This window comes from Labeo rohita, chromosome 8, assembly GCF_022985175.1.
Source record: "Labeo rohita strain BAU-BD-2019 chromosome 8, IGBB_LRoh.1.0, whole genome shotgun sequence".
Lineage (NCBI taxonomy): Eukaryota > Metazoa > Chordata > Actinopteri > Cypriniformes > Cyprinidae > Labeo > Labeo rohita.
This window is the reverse complement of record NC_066876.1, coordinates 4,565,073-4,586,791: the sequence shown is the minus strand read 5'-3', so window position 1 is coordinate 4,586,791 and position 21,719 is coordinate 4,565,073. Positions and strand designations below refer to the sequence as shown.

At 35.8% G+C, this 21,719-nt stretch overlaps 2 protein-coding genes across 4 annotated transcripts; one reads left to right on the top strand and one right to left on the bottom strand.

Annotated features, from left to right (window-relative positions):
• Positions 1 to 5,545: 5,545 nt before the first annotated feature.
• rmi1 (RMI1, RecQ mediated genome instability 1, homolog (S. cerevisiae)) lies at positions 5,546 to 9,706 on the bottom strand. 2 transcript variants are annotated; one of them, XM_051116927.1, is made up of 2 exons: positions 9,457 to 9,706; positions 5,546 to 7,484 (listed from the first exon to the last, which is right to left on the bottom strand). In XM_051116927.1, exon 2 carries the CDS (start codon positions 7,451 to 7,453, stop codon positions 5,777 to 5,779), a length of 1,677 nt encoding a protein of 558 aa, XP_050972884.1. In that variant the 5' UTR covers positions 7,454 to 7,484; positions 9,457 to 9,706; the 3' UTR covers positions 5,546 to 5,776. The 2 variants fall into 2 exon arrangements, with proteins under 2 accessions (XP_050972884.1, XP_050972885.1); XM_051116928.1 differs by having other exon boundaries at positions 9,462 to 9,706.
• Positions 9,707 to 9,787: 81 nt separating this feature from the next.
• On the top strand, positions 9,788 to 21,311 carry hnrnpk (heterogeneous nuclear ribonucleoprotein K). Of its 2 annotated transcripts, none has more exons than XM_051116929.1 (16): positions 9,788 to 9,886; positions 10,791 to 10,897; positions 13,802 to 13,899; positions 13,974 to 14,030; positions 14,642 to 14,685; positions 15,465 to 15,537; positions 16,901 to 17,014; positions 17,095 to 17,223; positions 17,301 to 17,635; positions 18,434 to 18,487; positions 18,627 to 18,669; positions 19,150 to 19,162; positions 19,768 to 19,803; positions 19,903 to 19,964; positions 20,041 to 20,210; positions 20,355 to 21,311. In XM_051116929.1, the coding sequence occupies exons 2-16, from the start codon at positions 10,840 to 10,842 to the stop codon at positions 20,383 to 20,385; spliced, it is 1,317 nt and encodes a 438-aa protein (XP_050972886.1). In that variant the 5' UTR covers positions 9,788 to 9,886; positions 10,791 to 10,839; the 3' UTR covers positions 20,386 to 21,311. The 2 variants fall into 2 exon arrangements, with proteins under 2 accessions (XP_050972886.1, XP_050972887.1); XM_051116930.1 differs by lacking the exon at positions 9,788 to 9,886 and adding an exon at positions 9,928 to 9,992.
• The last annotated feature ends 408 nt before the right edge of the window (positions 21,312 to 21,719 follow it).

The following is a 21,719-nucleotide window of genomic DNA, read 5'->3' as shown; positions in this document are numbered from 1 at the left end:
ATTTTATTTTATATCAAAGGGGATAGTTCACTTCACCCAAATAAATAAATAAATAAATAATAATAATAATAAATGCTTTCATCAATTACTCATGCTCACCTTGTTCCAAACAGCCACTGAATTCCATAGTATAAAAAAAAAAGAAAAGAAAAAGTAAATCAGTGGCTTTGTTTTGTTTTGTTTTCTTATGTTGTTTTTTGTGTGTGCATTCAACAGAAGAAACTCGTAAATTATTATATTTTTAATTTGTGGGTATTACTTTAACTCTGGGTGAGCGGAAAAAATCTGGTTTATTTGTAGAGCAGCAAATTTTAAAGGATCCTAAGATTTGTTTTGATCACATGGCAAGTCATTTCTAATGAATCGAATGATGCCACCTAGGGTGAGTGAACGACTCGTTTTATTAAACCGACTCGAGTCAATTAAACAAGTCTACATAGCAGCTCTCGCAACCCGTTACCTGGGTCACGCACCGTTCTAATGACGTCAGGAGTGACGCACGACGCGGGAATATAAATTAGTGGTGAATTAGATGAGCGTGCGCGCGCAGTGGGAGTCTCGTGAAGGGGCAATTTACGGTGCACTCAGTTAATGACACTCACGTATATTTAGGCCCGGAACATAAACCGTAAAGATAAAGCTGTAGAATCTCTATGATTAAGGCCAGGTCTACTATATGCTTGAATTTAACTGATGGAGTATGAGACATACTTCATTATAAAAGCCCTGCCTAGTCAACATTTGGCATTCTGGCTTTCAGCTGTGCAGACTTTTCTTTCCAAGATGGAGATTTTATGTTGCCTACCTTTTATGTAAACAGCAGGAAGAATAGCCTGTCATTAGCTGCTTCATTAAAAGGTCTGTATGGCTTGTGTTTGGCTGGCAATGGATGCTTTGCATTTTACACAGAAAAATGCTGCCATCTGTTGGTGCCCATTGGTAATTATGTATGTGATGCTGCTTGCTATAGCAAACAGTAGTGTTATTGTTTCTTATATTTAGGGTGATTTGCAAACCCACAGACCTTAGTATTCAATTTTGCCACAGCCATTTTGTGCTATAGACGTGTAAAAAAGTACAGCTTCAACATGCTGCATAAAGACTACCCAGATTTTGTTGTGATTAAATGCTTTTAACTACTAAACAAAACCCCTGCAAAATTGGTTTAAGTGTTGGAAACGTATTGAAAAAAGTCTTATTCCACAAATTTTGTATTTATGCAAACTGTATAATATCTAAGGTACACATTTCCAGTAATTGTGCAGTTAATTCTCATATTGTATTTTCAGAAAGTTTTGGAATATTTGTACTCTCCCCAAATTTGTCACTACAGAAACACAGTCATATATAATTTAATAAGAGGAGTTACATTGACCTTTTAAGATTTTGTTTACATCTTACTTGTAAATATATATTTTTTTCTGTTTTATTAAAAAGTTTTCAGACGTAGCTCAATAACAACTACTTTTTAACAATATTTCAAGTGTAATATATGAGATTTGTTGTATTATTTAATCCAATTTTTCTTTGTAAAAGGCATAAAGTTGATCATACTGATTTCAAACTTAAGGATTTATTAGTTTGAATATACACAACACATCCCATGTTTAGGTTGTAACAGCACATTTTTGCTAGTGACAGTAATGTTTTGGTAGCAACCACATCACATTACAGAATTTTAACCCACATACTAAAACATACTACAATACTAAAAATGACTAATAACTGTACTAGAATGTTGTGACATTTGTCACTACTGAAACAATGATGACATGTTTTGGTTGTGACTGTTACAGTAGTGACAGTTTTATGGGATAACACCCAAAAACAACAACAACAACTAAACAAAGTCCACTTTACCAAATGTTTTGGTAGTGACCATTTTAGATACTTTTGAAGCTAGCTCAAAGATGCCAATCAGCACATGGTTAGCTAGCACAGTTCTGAACAGTTGTTCACATATAAAAACTAAACGTTATGGAATAACTCCCCAAAAAGTGTGCTTAATTACGGAAAAATGGTGTTCAGTGATTTTCCTTGAAGTTACACACAGATTTGTCATACTTTTGAACACATTTTCCTCAAAATCTACTCACCATGTGAGTAGATATATGAGAGAGACACGCATAAATATTTCCTGATCATAAATGTAGGGGTGTAGTTAAAATCAACCAATGGACTAAAACTGTTTCGGACTGTTTTGGTAGTTGACATGAAAATGCAGGACATTTTTTATTATTATTATTTTTTTTTAACGTAAAGTTTAATTATTTTACAAAGAAAATATAAAATAAATATATGTTTTTAACTTAACAAGTTCAGTATTTTTGTGCTCTTAATAATTTTATTTATTTTTTTAATAATTGCCCCACCTTCAGTTTAGTCAACTTGGAACCACATACCATAACACTGTTACCACCTAGCTGAGAAAAGAAAACAAATAAAGCACTGTTTTTATGATCAAACTGCTGGTCAAAACCACTCTAAGACCAACCTCTTAAACCTGCAATGACTAGTATGGAAGACCAGCTAAGACCAGTCAACAGCTTAGGGTGCATTTCATTATTTTTTATTTATTCATTAATTTAGTCTTTTCAGCAAAACAGACAGCGACAATAATCTATTCAGTAAAAGAAGCAAGAAAATGCAGAGCTTAACCACCAAAAGCCCTTTGTTGCATATCTTTGAAGAAATGTGGACCATGTGTATCAAATTTTCCATGAGAATATGCAAATGTGAATGTGCACACATATGATGACAGTTATAACTTGCATGAGAAGGGAACGATTTGCTTGTAGGGAGTCGAAATTGCAATGTCATGTCAGCAGATGATGCTATTTTGACTGCAAAAGCTGTGATGTACTTTTTCTACCAGTTACAGGAGTTGTATAAGAGATTTTTTTTTTTTATGACAAAACACAAACAGAACTGTCACAACTTCGTAAATGTATCAAAAACAAACAAAAATAGATACATTGCATAAATGTTCATACACCTTAACTCAGTACTTTGTTGAAGCACCTTTACAGCCTCAAGTGTTTTTGGCAAAGATGTAACGAGCATTCTGAATTTGGCAAATATCTGCTGTTCTTCTCCTCACCTCCTTACCCCTCAAGCTCTGTCAGTTTGGATAGAAGCTGGCAGACATTTTCAGATTTCTCCAGAAATATTTTATTGGGATCAAGCTCAGGCTGTGGCTGGGCCACTTAAGGACATTCACAGAGTTGTCTATAAGCCACTCTGTCTGTGTGCTTTGGGTCATTGTCCTGTTGGAAGGTGAACCTTCTGCCCAGTCTGAGGTTCTGAATGCTCTGGACTGGGTTTTAATTAAGGCTATCTCAATATTTAACTGCATTGAGCTTTTCTTCTACTCTGATGAGTCCCTCAGTCCCTGCCGCTGAAAAACAACCCACAGCACACTTTACTGTTGGAATGGTACTCTGCAGGTGATGAGTCTCAAAATCTGATAGTTTTTTTAGGTGTTTTTTTGCAAATCCCAAGTGGGTTTTAATGTGTCTTCACAGAGGAGAAGATTGAGTCTTGCCACACCACCATAAAACCCAGATCAGTGGAGTGTATTGTGTATTCTGTGTAAATATATTATGCTATTTTACTCAATATGATATTATTTTACTTAAACATATAATGTATGGTCACAACAGCAATCAATAGACTGATCAAAATGTTGATTGTTATAATACTGGATGTCTTAACATAGATTGAGAGTCTCATGTGTATTCTGTTGGGCAGTACTGGTGATTTTCACTGGATCATATCAGTGAACTTAAGTGAACTCATGAACTTTGGGTAACTTCCAATTTATGATGTATGCCCCATGTGACCACCTCCAACCATTTGGAGATGGTGAAGTAAGGGTCATTTTTAATTGGGTTGGAGGAGTCAAGATCATCGTGACCGAGATAACCAAACTCCACCATTGAAGATGGGCCAGGTGGGCTCACCAAAACAGATAGGAGTAACCGGAATTACCAATTTTGGTAAGCATGGATGGGTATAAGTAGGGATACCCGAACAGGCGGAGACTAGATGCAGCTGCTGTCATCTCGGCTTTGTTGCTTTGTTCAATAAAGTCTTATTTTGACATCTGGAACTCTGCTTTTCGAGATTTATTGACTTCATTGAGAAAATTCATCAACTTTGCTCCACAACAAGTGTTGCAGTGATGTTTGTCCTTCTGTAGGTTTCTCCCATCTGCATATATGATCATGGAGCTCAACTATAGTAACCATCAGCTTCTTGGTCACGAGTCTAACCAAAGCCCTTCTCCATCAATTGTTCAGTTTGGCCAGGAGTCCAGCTCTAGGAAGAGTCCTGGTTGTTTCAAACTTCTTCCATTAAGGGTAATGGAGACTAAATGCTTCTGTGAACCTTCAGTGCTGGAGCATTTTTTCTGTACTCTTTCCCAGATGTGTGGTTTGATACAATCCTGTTTCTGAGCTCTACAGTCAGTTCTTTTGACCTCAGGGCTTGGTTTTTGCCCTGATATGCATTTTTAGCTGTTAGACCTTGTAAGACGTGTGTACCTTTCCAAATCTTAACTATTCAAAAGAATTTGCCACCGGTTAACTCGAAGTGTAGTTACATCTACAAGCAATATGAATGCTCCTGAGTTTAATTTTAAGTGTTGCAGGTATGAATACTTATGCAGTGGAATCATTTAAGGTTTTTCTTTTTAATAAATGTGACCCTGGACCACAAAATCAGTCGACCACAAAAACAGTCAAATAGCACTGGTCTATTTGTAGCAATAACCAAAAATACACTGTATGGGTCAAAATTATTGATTTTTCTTTTATGCCAAAAATCATTAGGATATTAAGTAAAGATCATGTTCCATGAAGATATATTGTACATTTTCCTACTGTAAATATATTAAAACCTAATTTTGGATTAGTAATATACATTGCTAAGAACTTCTTTTGGACAACTTTATAGGCAATTTTCTCAATATTTAGATTTTTTGCACCCTCAGATTCCAGATTTTTAACCAGTTGAATCTTGACCAAATATTGTCCCACCCTAACAAACCATGATACATCAATGGAAAGCTTATTTATTCAGATGATGTATACATTAAAAAAAAAAAAGACCCTTATGATTGGTTTTGTGGTCCAGGGTCACAAATTAGCAAAAAAGATGTTAAAAAACAATTTTTTTTGCTTTGAAATTATGGTGTATGGAGTGTAGCCTGATGTGGAAAAAATAAAGCAGTTTAACCTAAGGTAGCAACATAACAAAATGTGAAAAAAGAGGGGGTGTGAATACTTTTGCAAGGCACTGTACATTGTAAAGATTTTATTATAAACAAGTCTTAAAGATTTCCAAATGCACCCTGTTTCAACTATACTAAAGTAAAGTACTACCTCAAATCATACAGCTTACTGAGAAGAGTATTTTTCCTTCTAAGAATAATTAAAACTTCTCAGAACACGGAAACCACAAAGAAACCACCCACAACACCTTAAATGTTCTTCAGAAAATGTAAAAATTTTAATTTTTCTAAAGAAAAACAAAAATCAAATGATGCTGAAATTATTTTACATTTATTAAATTACATTCATACATCTGTTACATTAACATAAAAAGAACAAATCGAACAAAACAAAAACGGAACACACTGGGTTCTGAAATGTAACGGATATGAGTGATGTGCATTATAGACAGACTGAGAGAACTGAAACTGGAGTTATTCCACTTAAACCTTATTGAAACTACTGACTGATTAGCTTAAAAGAGTCCAGAGATTAAGTACAGCTTAATTCCTCCTCGCTTTCACTCTTTCCTGCATCTCGGAGCATTCCCTGTTAGAGAGCGGACTGGCAGACAGCACGACTCCTTTTCCCGTCTGATCCACCTGCACGCTCATCATACAGCACATATCCACCAGCTCTCGTTGACAATGCAGAATCCCACCGTCCACCTCACCGCGTCTCGCCGGGTCTTTCCTCAGCACTCGGGCCTCTGTTGCCGTGTAGCCGATGAGTTTGGTGAGCATGGCGTCGGACAGATCCACATCTAAGTACCCGGTTCCATCTGATATGGTGGCCCCAAGTTTCCAAACACCACTGCTACTGCGCAAATTTCCTATTAGGGTGACAATGAACGCTTGTAGTTGTAAAACCTGAACTTTGGCGGGCGGCCAACGGCCAGCCTGTAGCATGCAGAGGTACGGCGGAGTAGGTGCATCTCGTTCGCAACTAGAAGATCCTGCTGTGCTTGTAAAGGAAGTTGCAACGGATGTTTGAGGAACTTCATTACGGTGGGCGTTGCTAAGCAGATTTTTAGAGTGAAAAGTTTGGCTTGGCTCTTCAGGTAAGTTTGCATTCATGGAGGAACTTGCAACGGATACATCAGGAACTTCATTTAGGTTTCTGTTGTTAAAACTTACAAGGCTTCGTTCTTCAGTATTGGGTAAGTCTGCATTAAGATGTTTGATTTCCGAGTGTTCCTGTCTGCTTGGCATGACTTCTGAATCTATAGGCGACATCACACTTTCCAGCTCCTCTAACGGGATGTCATCGAAGTCCTCAGGAACATCCGCCACATTTTGTGGAACGTCGTCAAAATTGTCTGGAATGCTTCTAAAGTCATCATCTGGGATTTCATCCATTTCCCAGTCATCTTGCCTGGAAATGGGTGTCGCTTGGGGACGGGGTTGTGACTCACGATGAGGTGGTCTTAAGGAAGCTTCTGAAGCCATGCTGCTGTAGCCGCTGTCAGCTACTTGATGATCTACCACAGCTTCTAGGAGGTCCTGGTCATCCGGTTCCTCAGCTTGTGGATGGTTCTCCTCAGGCAAACCAAGTGTCCTGCAAAGCACTTTCCTCTGAGAGTATATCTCCAAGAACTGTTCCACTTCCCCACCTAACACCTTCACGTTCTCTGCTTTCAAAAGCAACACTCCGAGACGGACGATGATGGGTCCGATTAGCTGTAGCTTCGTCCCGGGTGGCAAGTTGGCATTTAGAGCCGGAATGGGCCGGTATTCCATACCCTCCAGGCTCTGCACTCCATCCGTGAGCTGCAACATCAACATACGTGTCGGTTTGGCCTCCCACGGCCTTTGCGTTTCTGGCGTAACCGCCGAGACTTCATTATTGGAGCAGTCGGTGCCCCGTATGCTCTGCAGCTGAGTGTAGGCAGGCTGGCTGACATCTAGTAGGGAGTCCATCTGAAGACAGTAACAGTTGTTCAGTTCTGTTTTCTGTGCCTCCGATATTCTTTCGGGGAGCACTGGGTGGGACAGATCTCGCAGGTCAGTCAGTAGCCATTGCTCCAGGACGCGTTGATTCAGCAGCGTTTGAGACACAGATTCATTATCCGCTTCCTCCTTTATCCAGTTCACACAAGCGTCCAGCCAGGCATGAGGGACCTGGATGTGCCATTGAGAACGCAGCCATGCCTGGGTAACCTGGACTTCACCCACTGACATCCTTTGACCGTCCTGAACACTAGAGCTTCATCTGTTAAACACAGAAAGAGGCAAATGTGCATTAAAGGTTTAAGATTTAAGATTCAAGTAAAGAGCAATTTTAAAACATATACAGTACTGTGCAAAAGTTTTAAGCCACTAGTATTTTCACCAGATAAAAAATGGTTTAAAGTAAGTTATTTCGATCTTTTGCTGTAGTGTGTCAGTAAAAAAAAATATCGTTTTTTCATTTCCAAACATTCTGTTTGCCATTAATTGTAATAATCTACTGAGATTTTTGTTTGCACAAGGAGTCTGACAACAGCGAGTGCTCTGCACAGAGATCTGTTCTCATCATCATCCAGTCTGTCTGGAATGACATGAAGAAACAGAAAAACGGAGACAGACTAAATCCAGAAGAACTGTGGCAACATCTCCAAGATGTTTCAAATAACCTACCTGCAAAGCTACCTGAAAAACTCTGCACAAGTGCACACAGGGCAAAAGCTACTTTAAACACAAAGGATGGTCACATCAAATGCTGATTTATTTTAGTTAATTTGATAAAGTTTATTTAGTATTTAGTATTTATTTAGTTTATTTTAGTTTATTTGGTAAATTTAGTTCTTTGATAAAGAAAATCTATTTATGACATTGTTTTTGACAGCATCCTCATTTTATGTGCCTAACTGTCTAAAAATTTTAACAGTACTGTAGCTTTGTAGGTGTAGGTCTCTTAAAGCATCTTGGAGATGTTGCCACAGTTCTTCTGGATTTAGTCTGTCTCCGTTTTTTCTGTTTCTTAAGACAGACTGGATTGAATGATGGAGAGATCAGATCTCTGTTTGCACAAGGAGTCTGACAACAGCCTGTGCTCCACACAAAAATCTCACTGGATTATTATAATTAATGGCAAAATGAATGTTTGGAAATGTAAACCGATATTTCTTACTGACACACTACAGCAACAGACCGACTTTAACTGACTTTAAACCATTTTTTAGCTGATGAAAATACTAGTGGCCTAAGACTTTTGCACAGTACTGTATATATATATATATATATGTATATATATATATATATATATATATACACACTGTATATACACACACATACAGCCATTCAAATGTTAGGGATAAGCAAGATTTTAAATGCTCTTTAACACTGATTTAAAAAAAAAAAATTAAACATATAATAATAATATTAATAACTAACAAAAAAAAAAAAACAGTAATATTGTGAAATATTATTGCAATTTAAAATAGTGGTTTTCTATTTTAATATACTTTAAAATAGAATTTATTCCTGTGATCAAAGCTGAATTTTCAGCATCATTACTCCAGTCTTCAGTGTCACATGATCCTTCTGAAATCATTCTAATATGCTGATTTATTATCAATGCCGGAAACAGTTGTGCTGCTTAATTTTTTTTTTTTTTTTTTTTTTTTTTTGGAACCTGTGATACTTTTATCAGGATTCTTTGATGAATAAAACATTAAAAATAACAACATATATTTAAATTATAAAACTTCTGTAGCAATATACACTACCATTGAAAGTTTGGGGTGAGTAAATTGTATCTTTCGTTTTTGTTTGAAAGATAATTGAGAGGGATTGAAAACAGACAAAAAGTGATAGAAAAAATTATATTTTCAATATAATTTTTCCCCATCAAATAATCCTGAAAAAGTGTCAGTTTCACAGCTGTTTACAACATATAATAATAATAATAATAATAATAATAATAACTAATAATAAATTAGCATATTAGAATGATTTCAGAAGGATCATGTGACACTAAAGACTGGAGTAATGGCTGATGAAAATTCATCTTTGCATCACAGAAATAAATTAGATTTTAAAGTATATTAAAATAGAAAACTGTTCTTTTAAATGGCACAGATATTTTATTATATTACTTTTCTGTATTTATGATCAAATAAATGGAACTTTAATGAGCATAAAAGACTTAAACATCTTACTGTTCACTGCTATTTACAACTGTTTTATGATAAAGTACACACCTTACCAGAAAATCATTCCACATGCAGGCTGCATGATGCCCCACTTCGTTTTCATGTGTGTATTGATGACTTAACCTGTATTACAGATCTTCTTGTGACTCCTTAACAGCAACTAATCTACTTTTTATAATGCTTCATTGAAGAACTTGCAAATAAACATCACGGTAGCCTCATAACAAAACGACGCTTTGCTTTGCGAGACATCAAGCAGTCCTGCTAGCTAATCATAAAAAGTGTTCTTAAAAGATTGACGTTTCATTTGACCAATGATCGTCCTTGACGCTTTTCGAGTTTCGGTTATGCTGCGGTTTGGACCAATCAGAACGCGTTTCTTTTGTGGAGGGAGGCGCTTTCATTGGTCCGCGTACAGCGGCGTTGGAAAGATTTTGTGCGTCATTGTTGTTGAGAAGGGGGAGTACGACAGGAACAGGTCGGTAGATACATTTCCTGATACAAAAAATCACTTTATTATTGTTTTTACGCAAGTAACCAGTATGTTTCAGAGCTAAAGAGGTTCACAATCCTAAATTATTGAGGTACTTTTTCGTGCACACGGTCGCAATTTGCATTATGTTTTCTTGCGATAAGCTAGCTTCATCTCGGTTAGCTTAAGGAAGCTAGCAACCCTAATCATCTACTGTAATTGCCACAATTGCTATAAAAAGTGTGTGTTTTTATTTCTTATTTATTTTTCTATTTTTTACAACGAGGCGTTATAAACACAAGTATTGTTGGTGAAAAAAGATACTTTATGCTAGTTAGCTAGCTCGTTCTGAAACTGTTCTGTCTATTGTTAATTAGCTAACGTTAGTCAGGCAGCTGATCCAGTACAGGAAGATGGCGACTAACGAATTCATTTACAGTAACCAAACACAGCGAGCTTCATATCTACAAAATATTGTTAGAAATACTTTGCCGAATAGTTTATGAGAATCTTAGGCGCGTTTAAACGTTCATTTGCCCTTGTGATGTACACAGTGCTGTCTAGGTAGGTAGCGCAATAGAATTTGATACACAACCCCAAGTGTAGGTTTGTTTTCCAATACTTTGCCAGGCAGTAAAGTAAATCGAGTTGAATTTTGATTGTGTGTGCATTGCAGTACATATTTCCCATTGTTGGAGAAAAGCTACCAGAACATTTAGTTTTAGTTCTGCTTTTGTATAACTCGATATATAGTTTTAATCCTTCCTCCTCCTGTGTTTTGCTCTGATCATGCTCCGACAAAGAGCACTGTTTATTCTGATGACTAAAATGATTTTACACAAGCTTGGGATTAACATCCTATCAGGTCATATAATGTTTTAATTCATGCACTGCTTGTATTTTCCTTTAGGCATCCGTTTGGACAGAGAGGGCTGTTCATCTCCGCTTGTAGATAGATAATGGAGCCAGAAAATGACCCACATGAAGAGGAAACTTTCAGCAACAAAGAGAGTAATGGTAAGATCCAGTGATTTATTTTCTGTCTTTTTTAAGGCAACAAAATCAAGAAGGAACCAATATAATAAGTGTTATTGTGCATAGTTTTTTGAAGAACAACAAAAAAAAAAAAACTTTCTCACTGAGATCCCATCTTACTTTTCTCATGCCTGATGGTTCGTCTTTGTTACTCACATTGTAAGATGATTTTTCTAAAAAATCTGTATGGGAAATCAAGTAAACCTAAGCTGCTTTAGAGCAGTAAATATTAGTTGTGAAAGTGATTTTTACTTTATAAAAACCATAAAATATTTCACAGCAAAAAGACACATGAACCACACCTGAAAATTTTACTTACTAAAAAGTGATAACTATCAATCAGACGACAGAAGGAATGTGAGCAAGAATGTAGAATGTGAGCAACAGGTTTTTCAGTAAAATTTTGATCATGTTGATAATTTAGAGGACTTAGAAATTTGTGTATCAAATATGATACAGTATGCCACCATGAAAAGAAAATGTACTCATTTTCTAAGGGCCTGTTTACAGTAGTCAACATTTGAGGTGGATCAAAACCTGTCATCAAAGTTTTTTCTAAAACCAAAACAAAAGGAAAGCTTTTATTAACCTTTTTGATCCACTTCATGCATTTTCTCTAATCGGATAGGTATCCGATTGTGTAAAGATAAGGTAAAGATAAATGCCCTCTGAAACACAAATTTAAATCTAATTGCTGAAACCACTTTAGGAGATGGTCTGGGACATGCTCCAGATGAAACTGGACAAGTGTAAATGCATCTGTTTGTTAAAACCGCACATGTAAATTGTACTCCTGCCAAAACATTAAAAAAATAAACGTGAGAGAGTGTTATAGGCTATATATGTCATAGCCTGATGTGATGGCGCTAATGCAACACGCATTGCTGCGGGTGAGTAGCTGAGTATTTCTTCAGCAAGCCAACGTGCAAGCTGCAGCTAATGAAACACCATATCACCATATCGAAACTTCATATGGTTTAGTCCATTGGCTGAGACTGATTTTAACTACACCCCTACATTTATGATCAGTAAATATGTGTTACTCTCTCTCATACCTACATGGAGAGTAGATAGGCCCCATCATTTTGAAGTAAATGTAATCAAAAGTCTGAAAAATCTTTGTGTAACTTTAACTACCGAACACCTTTTTCTGCAGTTAAGCACATTTTTTTTTAGGAGTTATTCCGTAACATTTTGTTTTTATATGTGTACAACCATTTAGAACTGTGTTAGCTAACCATGTGCTGATTAGCGTTTTTGAGGTAGGTTCAAAACTGTCAAAACAGTTGCCCCTACCGAAACATTTGGTGGCGTTTCAGTAGCGAAATCTGTCTTTTTTGGGTGTTATCCCATAAATTTGTCACTACCGAAACAGTCATAACCAAAACATGTCATCATTGTTTCGGTAATGACAAAAGAGAACACATAATCCTCATAATCCTCAACAAAAGTTTAGTACGGTGATACATAACAAACTAAAGTATCCTGAATTACCAACTAAGATGATATGATAGTGTTTGGTTCAGAAACAAAGTTTTTTCAAAATACAACAAATCTCATAAATTACACTTGAAATATTGTTAAAAATGTAATTATTGATTTACCTCTGAAAAAATTTAATTAAAAAAAAAAAAAAATTCTTAATAGGTCTATATAACCCTTAATTAACCCTAATTAAATAATATATTACCATGTTTTGGTAGTGACAAGTTTGGGGAGACAGAAATTACAAAATTTTCAGAAAATACATTGTGAGAATTAACTGCACAATTACTAGAAATGTGTACCTTGGATATTATACAGTTTGCATACATGCATTGTTTCCAGCTCTGACTTTTGACCATTTCTGTAGAATGGCTCTTATCTGTTGCTTTCATTGACGTGGACTCTATTTAATTTGCATATAACACAGGAATTGTAATGTAATGTAAATGGAACCGTTTTAACAAACAGTGTTGGGGAAAGTTACTTTTAAAAGTAATGCATTACAATACTGAGTTACTCCTAAAAAAAAAAGTAACTAATTACGTTACTTACTTACTTTTTATGTAAAGTAATGCGTTACTTTACTTTTGCATTACTTTTAAATCTGGGTAGGGCTTTCTTGTTTGTTTTTAATATAAAAAGTTATTTTTTAGCAAATGTAAAAACCTTTTCACACCAAAAGCCTCAGGCTTTGAGAAAATTAAATTCACGTCTGTACAGTAAACTGCAGAAGAAAAAAATGTCAACAATTCAGCAAAAAAACAAAAGGAAAACAAATGTTAGATTATCTTGAGTAATGTTTACTTTATGGTTGAATTGGATCATTGAAGGTTGGCAGCAAAGACATTGGTTAATAAAATGGGATTAAATACATAAAAGATATTTGTATTATTTAACATATTTAATTATTGCAGGTTTGCATCATATTCTTGAGTGTAATTTCACTGTTTTTATTCATTTTGAGGAATACTGAATCTGTTTTTTGTGAGTGGGATGAATTAATGCATGTTTACATTTATTCAAGAACTAACATCTTACTCCCGATTTCTCTCAACATGGGGACAGGAAAGCTTTTATTTATTTGAAAAAGTAACTTGGATACTTTCTTGTCAATTAAAAAGTAATGCGTTACTTTACTAGTTACTTGGAAAAAGTAATAATATTACGTAACTTGTGTTACTTGTAACCCCCAACACTGTTAAATCAGATATCTATTCGATCAGAGAAAACGCATGAAGTGACCATGTGTAAACAGGCCCTAAATGCATGTTAATGTGAATGTGATTCATCCATAAATGTTTCATTTTTGACCTTGTTATTTTTAACCAAAATATCATAATACTCTACAGAAAAAGATCTGTCTCAACTTCCATGTGAAATGTATTTTGAATGCTGTTTCAGGTAAGCGTTCTGCTGACGATATGGACGAGGACAAGCCCCATAAGCGATCCCGAAATTCCGACGACATGGTGGAGCTCAGAATTCTGCTACAAAGCAAAGTAAGTTGCTGATTTTCAAATCACAGTTTTGTTTCTCTTGCTGTTCCTCAATGCTCATCGGCTCTTCTCTCCAGAATGCCGGAGCGGTAATCGGAAAGGGTGGGAAGAATATTAAAGCTCTGCGCACAGATGTGAGTACTCTTCTGTTTCGTTTGCACATTCTCACTTTTTCCACGCACACAAACTGTGGTAGGTGGAGCTCACATGTTTTAGTATATATATAAAAACCAACAAAACACTTTAAACTCATCATCTCAGTCCAAAATAGATTTTGTGGAACCAAGGCAGTTTGTGTTACAAAAGCAGTGCTTTGTATCATAAATACCCCACATTCTACTGTACTCTTTAGTTAATTGAAGAGTATGTGAATCTATGATACTGGCTGAAATAGTATTTGGCCTAGTATATTTTCTCAAAATCTGTGTTCCTCTCCTGTTCTCCATTCTCCTCCAACATTATGAGATTTGAAAGTCACACTGCAAGTGTTTCCAATTAAAAAATGTATTCCTCTTCCACTCCCTCTCCCCTTTTCCTTGTTTTTTTGTTTTTGTTTTTATTTTTCTGTTCATTTTTGGCCAATTCCCATATTCCGGATCGACTCGTACCGCCCACCTGCGTTGCCGCCTGACCTCCTGACTCCCTGGTTGGCCACACCCAAAATCGCGCCCTTCCTATTGGGCGGCTTACTTGATTGACATCCGTGTGCTTGATTGCTCTGGGTGCTTGGCCCCGCCCCCTGCAGTACAATGCCACTGTGTCAGTCCCAGACAGCAGTGGGCCCGAGCGGTACGTGCCACTCAGATACTCCAACCTCCAAGTCATATCAGCTCTGTTACTGCCAATATCAGAACTGTTTTAACTCCCTTACTGCCATGAAACATGAGTATGATGCTGCCATGACTGTCAATATTAATTTTGAAATGCTGTTTTGCTATGTTCAAATGTCTTTTCTGTTATGTAAGGAAGCCCTTTCCCACCCTGTTTCCCTGTTTTCCTCTCCAATGACAAAAACATTCTCTGAAGTAGCTTTTGTGTACCTTTGGGAAATGTACTTCCTCCACAGTTCTCATTTTAAAGGTTTCTTGCTAATACAAGGCTGAATGTTTTGAGGGTGAAGGGGCAGCGTAAATTACATTTCTCCCTTTTGTCCGTTGTATTGTTTTGCTGTGGTGACTTTTGAACTTTACTCCACTCCCAGTCTGTTCTTCTGTCTCTGCTCTTTCTCTATTGGATCTGGAGCTCCTGCTTCTTTCATGTTCATCTCTGCCATTCTCTCTCTCTCTGCACTTTGTCTTCCCTCTATCAGTTTTAACTTCCCTCTGCATATCTGACCTTCCCTGAATCTTGACATTTCAGCAACGGGAAGGAGCTTCAGTTTGTTTTTCTTTGTTTTCCTGTGTTCTTCACTCCCCTTTGACAAAGGAGTGCATTTTTGGGGTCTGTTGTTCCTCTCCTCACTGTTATATGCACTAACACAAACAATGATCGTATTCTTCAGGCTGTTGGTATGTCTAATATGGGTTCTCTTCTCTCTTCTCGTGGAATGCAATTCATTACTTTGACAGAATCCTAAGCATCAGTGCCGATATTCCCACAGTAGCTGAGATATTGCTGAAGGTCATACCTACTCTGGAAGAGGTGAGTTTTTGTTGTTGTTTTGTTTTTTTCTCACGATTCAAATAAGAGTCATTAAAAATATTTTTTTGAAATTAAATTCAGCATTGAAGTTTGACTTTAAAATGTGAAATTAATTAAAAAAAAAAAAAAATTTATTATAAATATTAAATTAAGACATTTTTAAGGAAACATTTTAAAATATTTGCACTTTTTTTTTTTTTTTTTTAAACAAGACCAATGTATATATCTAAAGTAAATATTTACATTTATTTATGCATTTATTAATATATTTATTTATTTTGGATATATACAGTGGTGTGTCAAATTGATTAATCACATCCGAAAAAAGTGTTATATCTTAACATGTATGTTGGTTATTTTAAAAACCCTTTTTTCTTCTGCTTTTTCTTTTTTTTTTTTTTTTTTTTTTTTTAAATGTACACTACCTGTCAGGAGTTTTTGAACAGTAACATTTTTTAAATCTTTTTTTTCCTCCTCTACTTACCAAGCCTGCATTTATTTGATCCAAAGTACAGCAAAAACAGTAACATTTTAAAATCTTTTTTACTATTAAAAATAACTGTTTTCTATTTGAATATATTTTAAAATGTCATTTATTCCTGTGATTTCAAAGCTGAATTTTTAGCATAATTTTTAGCATTATTCCTGTCACATGATCCTTCAGAAATCATTCTAATATGAAATCATTCATTTGCTGCTCAAAAATATTAATAACATTATTATTATTATGTTGAAAACAGCTGAGCAGAATATTTTCAGGTTTCTTTGATGAATAGAAAGATCAGAAGGACAGCATTTATCTGAAATAAAAATCTTTTGTAACATTATAAATGCCTTTATCATCCTTGCAAAATAGAATTAATTAAATAAATAAAAAAAAAAAAAACTTGAGATTAAGCTTTTGAATGGTATAGTGTATAATGTTACAAAAGCTTTTTATTTCAGATAAATGCTGATCGTTGGATCTTTCTATTCATCAAGGAATTGAAAAAAACTCAAACTGTATTAAGTATTGATAATGATGTTAAGATCTTGAACAGCAAATTAGCTTTTTAGAATGATTTCTGAATGATCGTGACACTGAAGATTGGAGTAATGATGCTGAAACTTCAAAGAGACTTTAAAAAAAAAAACATAAAAAATATTACTGTTCAAAAACCTTTTGCTGTTAGTGTAACTCTTAATCTCTTAGTTTCAATTTACATTTTATACAGAGAAGTTGTGCATGTTAAGTCAACCCTTAAAATAGTAAAATTAAAAATATATATAATTAAAAAGATATTAAATAATTTTGCATGTACATGTATTCACTATATGATACTTGAATGACATATTTGATTCTTGTCTCTGATTGGTTGGACAGTATCAACATCATAATGGTGTGGACTTTGACTGTGAACTGAGGCTGCTCATCCATCAGAGTCTAGCTGGGAGCATCATTGGCGTGAAGGGCGCTAAGATTAAGGAACTTCGTGAAGTAAGACAATGAGATAAGAATTTGAACTAACTAAAATAAAAAATGAATTTCTGATCAAAATCTTTTTTCCTCTCTTCCAGAGCACCCAGACCACCATCAAGCTCTTTCAGGAGTGCTGTCCTCAGTCCACTGACCGTGTAGTCCTCGTTGGGGGCAAAGCAGAGCGGGTGGTGGAGTGCATCAAGACCATGCTGGAGCTCATTGTGGAGGTCAGATTGAGTTTGACAGTGCTGTTTGTCACGGTGTCATTAGACCTGTTTCTCATGAACTCTCTGTGTCTCTTTAGGCTCCCATTAAAGGCCGAGCTCAGCAGTACGACCCTAACTTTTACGATGAGACGTATGACTATGGTGGTTTCAGCATGATGTATGAGGATCGCGGCCGTCGGCCTATGGGAGGCTTCTCCTCGAGGGGGCGCGGCGGTGGTGGTGGCGGTGGTGGTGGTGGCGGCTTTGATCGAATGCCCCCCAGTGGAGGTCGTGGCGGCCACCACATGCAGAACAGGAGAGACTATGATGACATGAGCCCTCGTAGGGGCCCCCCTCCATCCCAGAGAGGGGGAAGAGGAGGAAGTCGTCCTCCACGAAACATGCCCATGGGACCCCCACACCACAGGAGAGGGTGAGATAGATATATGAAATTACATTAAAACATATGCTTATGTATGGAAACCTGTTTGCCACTGAAAAAAAGTTTTTAAAAGGTAATTGCAAGTTTTTATCTCACAATTCTGGTTATTTATTGCAATTCTGACTTTTTTTCCCTCAGAATTAAGATATAAACTCACAATTGTGAATTAAAGTCAGAATTGCAAGACATAAACTTACATTTCTGAGAAATAGTCACAATTCTGACCTTTTTTGCTGAATTGCAAGTTTATATCTCACAATTGTGATTTAAGTGCGAGTTAAGTCAGTTAAAGAAACTCACAATTCGGAGAACATATTAGTTTTTTTTTTTTTTTTTTCTCTCAAAATTGGACCTTGTAACTCACAACTGCAAGTTCATATCTCACAATTTTTAGAAAAAATGTGAGATAAACATCCACATTTGTGAGAAAAAAAGTCAGAATTGTGAGTTTTTATCTTGTAAAACTGACTTTATATATAGTTAATATGCAATTCTGATTTTATAACTTGCAAATGCAAGTTCTTAATTTCTCAGATTCACAGTTCTGACTTAACTCGTGATTGTAAGTTTATGTGTCTCAATTTTGAGGAAAAAAATTTCAGAATTGTGAGTTTGTATCACGCAATTCTGAGAAAAGAAGTAATATTTTATTTTTTGATTCAGTAACATTTTATTTTTTGATTCAATACATTTTTAATTTTGTCCAAGAATTTTCATTTTGGTTAATCGTTAAGTATTGCTTTGTGTTGACTGACAGTTTATGGATGCTGTGTCTCTTTATTTTTACAGTGATGATCAGTACTCCTACAGCTCCCAGCGTGGCCACATGGATGAACGGAGGCAGTAAGTTGTTTATCTGAATCAGCATTAAGATTTTGCTTGTTTTCAGTCATGTATTCTTGTTGTGAAATCATATTTGTTATAGTAGGATGTGATATTAGCTAACTGTTGCCTTTTTTTTTTTTTTTTCCCCTCCCTCCAGTGGGGAAAGACGAGGGCGCAATGATCGTTATGGAGGCAGCATGGTCAGTATTCGATCTTTTTCAAGATGTCACTCAAAACTAGATCTGTTAAAAACCACAGGTCACATTACTTCATTACAAATCACCATAAAATAAAATGGCAGTTGTTATTTTTTTGGAATGTTGAAGTATTCAGAAAAAACAAAATGCCTTTATAATAATATTTAATTAAAATCAAATCACCATTTAATCAATATTGAGTTGGCTTTTTTTTGTGAGATATAAGAATTTGAGATTTTACTCTCTGTGTGTCACAATGTAAACATTTGCAGCCAGTTTCATTGTGACTTTAGGGGAAAAGTTTCCTTAACAATAGCATGCAATGTAGCAGTTGAAGTGTTACTGTGTAACCAATGATGACAGAGTATTTAGTTGCCATTGAAATAAAGGGGGGACACACTGTTTTCTGTAAGTTGCCTTTAAACATTTGTGTTTAAGGTTTTTAAGTCTCACCTTTCTGTTTTCTTCTCTCTTGCTTTGCAGAATGATGGATATGGTAAGTTTGTCTTTAAATCCATATTTAGTTTTCTGCATTTGTAAGATTGTGGGTAATAACAGAAGTCTGTCTGGCTTAGAATATTTTATTTGTCTTTATTTGTTTTACCTTTTTAAGTCATGTTTAGTCTCACCAAAAGCCTTTGGAAACCTTTATCAAGTATTTGATTACCTAGTTCTGGCTAAGCAGTACACATTCAGACAGGAAGATCATCAGAACAACATGTGAAGCAGTCAACCACATTTTTTGTTCTTGCATACTGTGTAGGGGTTGGTTTATCTGAAATTATTTTAAAGAAATGATGAAAAAGAATGTTCATGTTTGTCTAAAAGCATTAAGTACAGTTAATTTTTCAGATTTGATGTTTCGAATTTAAGAATTTAGTTTGTGGATTCATGCAAATTGGATACTTTGACATCGAAAAGACTATCAAGAAAGTTGCCCAATTTACAAGATTCAAGATACTTTATTTGTCACATACATAGTCATACAGGTACAACACGCAGTGAAATGTACCTAATGTACCTAAGTTATGTCTAAATTTTGAAGTGTACTTATCTTTACATAAGTTTATTTACCATTTCTATTTGTTTTTCTCAAATCAGAAAATAATTCATCTTGGGATTCCTCTTATCAATCTGGTAAGTATACCATTCTGTTATACAGAAGCCCAACTGTTTTTAAAATTCTCCAGTTGTAAATCTGCTATTATGATCATTTCCCTCTCTCTGTATGCTCAGGTGGAAGAAGTAGTTACAGTGAAGGTCCTGTGATCACCACACAAGTGACGATTCCCAAAGATGTGAGTAAATGCACCTAATGTGCTACTTTTTACACAAGAAAACATGGTGTTTACCTCCCTCTGCTGTGATCCTCAGCTGGCGGGATCCATCATCGGGAAAGGCGGTCAGAGGATCAAGCAGATTCGTCACGAGTCCGGAGCGTCAATCAAAATCGACGAGCCCCTGCAGGGTTCTGAGGACCGCATCATCACCATCACCGGAACCCAAGACCAGATCCAGAACGCTCAGTACCTGTTACAGAACAGGTGAGTGACACATTCAACGACACCAATACGACAGTCAATACTGATTTTTTTCCGCCATATTGCGTATTGCTGTTTCCCCTATGCACAAGTAAGTTGTAAATCTATAGTCTTTGCTGATCATCTCTCCCATGTTTTATTCTCCAGCGCTCTACACCTCTTGGGACGCCAGAACTAACCAGCCCACCTTTCTCAGGATATCCATCCAGCTGCAGCTCAAGTCCCATCACCACGTGATGGCCTGACACATGACGTGTCCCTGTCTGTCACCTTCATACCAATCCCTCATAGAATCGTATGAGCCCGAGCCCTCTGGTTGTTCTTGATTGTGGATTTTGTGGGGTTGTTCTTTCTTTTGCTTTGTTTTTATAAATATTAATTTTATATGGGCCAACTGTCACTTCACAGAAATCTTGGATGAGCAGATAACTGCTGTTCAACAGGACGCTGTTGTTGTTGTTTTCCTTTCGGAATGAATGTTTTGTGAGTTACGAAACCTTTTCCACTATTCCAAATGCTTGATCCAGAATGTACACACAGTCACACAACCATTATTATTTTTTAGTTTTATACACCTGTCTTGTTTTTCTGAGCGTTCTGAAACGGCATTAGATGATGAAATGTAAATATCCAATGATACTATGGAAAATGATTACTATGGACATATGAATATATCCTTTTCACTCTCTGTTCCATGCTTGTGATGTTTTATCCTCAGAAATACAGATGATATTTTCACCAGGTACTGAAGGCTCCCAGTACTTTTTTGTATGTCTTTTCTCCTGTCTGTTGCTGGGTTTTTAAAATCTAGTGTTTAAAATTTGCTCTACCTCTGGAATTTTTTGTAGGTCTGCCATCCTAAAAGAAGGCCCACAATCATTGTATTTCTTTTCTTTTTTCTTTTTAAGAAGAGAAGAAAACAAAAGTGGATTTGAAGTTTTAGACTATATTTGTGTCAGAACAGGACAATAAATTTCACGCTCCTATTCTTTGTTTTATTTTTCTTATCTTTATTTTTTTACTCAAATTGTCTTTAAAATTCTCCAACCAGGCACATTTGTAGAGTTTGTCATTTGTCTGAAATAATAAAGAAATTGCCATTTTTTCAGTGTGGTATGATTATTTAATAATGTCAATACTGCTAATTACTACACATTAAGTAATAATTATAAGACATATACCAGTATAGGCCTACTTCACAATATATTTAACCATTATTATGTATGCATTTGTCCAAATGAGACTTTTTGCATTACAGTAACTAATAGCTGTGGTGGGATGTGCTTAATTATTGTTAAAATTATTGAGTCTCTATGGCTTTGAAAAACAGGCTTAATTTTCTATATGCAAAATACAGTTTTACAATTTTGATTGTCCACTTTTTTTTTTTTTTCAATGCAGAAGCAAGGTTATGGTTGAGACTCCCGATTTATTGGCTGCTATAGGGAAATAATGAGAAGAATGCATGCAGTAAACGGTAAAACTGTTTGCACTACACGCCAATGTGTCCAT

Excerpts from the sequence above, each read along its gene's own strand:
- hnrnpk (XM_051116929.1), top strand. The coding sequence starts at position 10,840 with ATGGAGCCAGAAAATGACCCACATGAAGAGGAAACTTTCAGCAACAAA. Across the intron at positions 17,636-18,433 it reads CCCCCACACCACAGGAGAGG|TGATGATCAGTACTCCTACA; the intron begins GTGAGATAGATA and ends TTATTTTTACAG. Across the intron at positions 19,965-20,040 it reads AAGTGACGATTCCCAAAGAT|CTGGCGGGATCCATCATCGG; the intron begins GTGAGTAAATGC and ends TGTGATCCTCAG.
- rmi1 (XM_051116927.1), bottom strand. The coding sequence starts at position 7,453 with ATGTCAGTGGGTGAAGTCCAGGTTACCCAGGCATGGCTGCGTTCTCAA.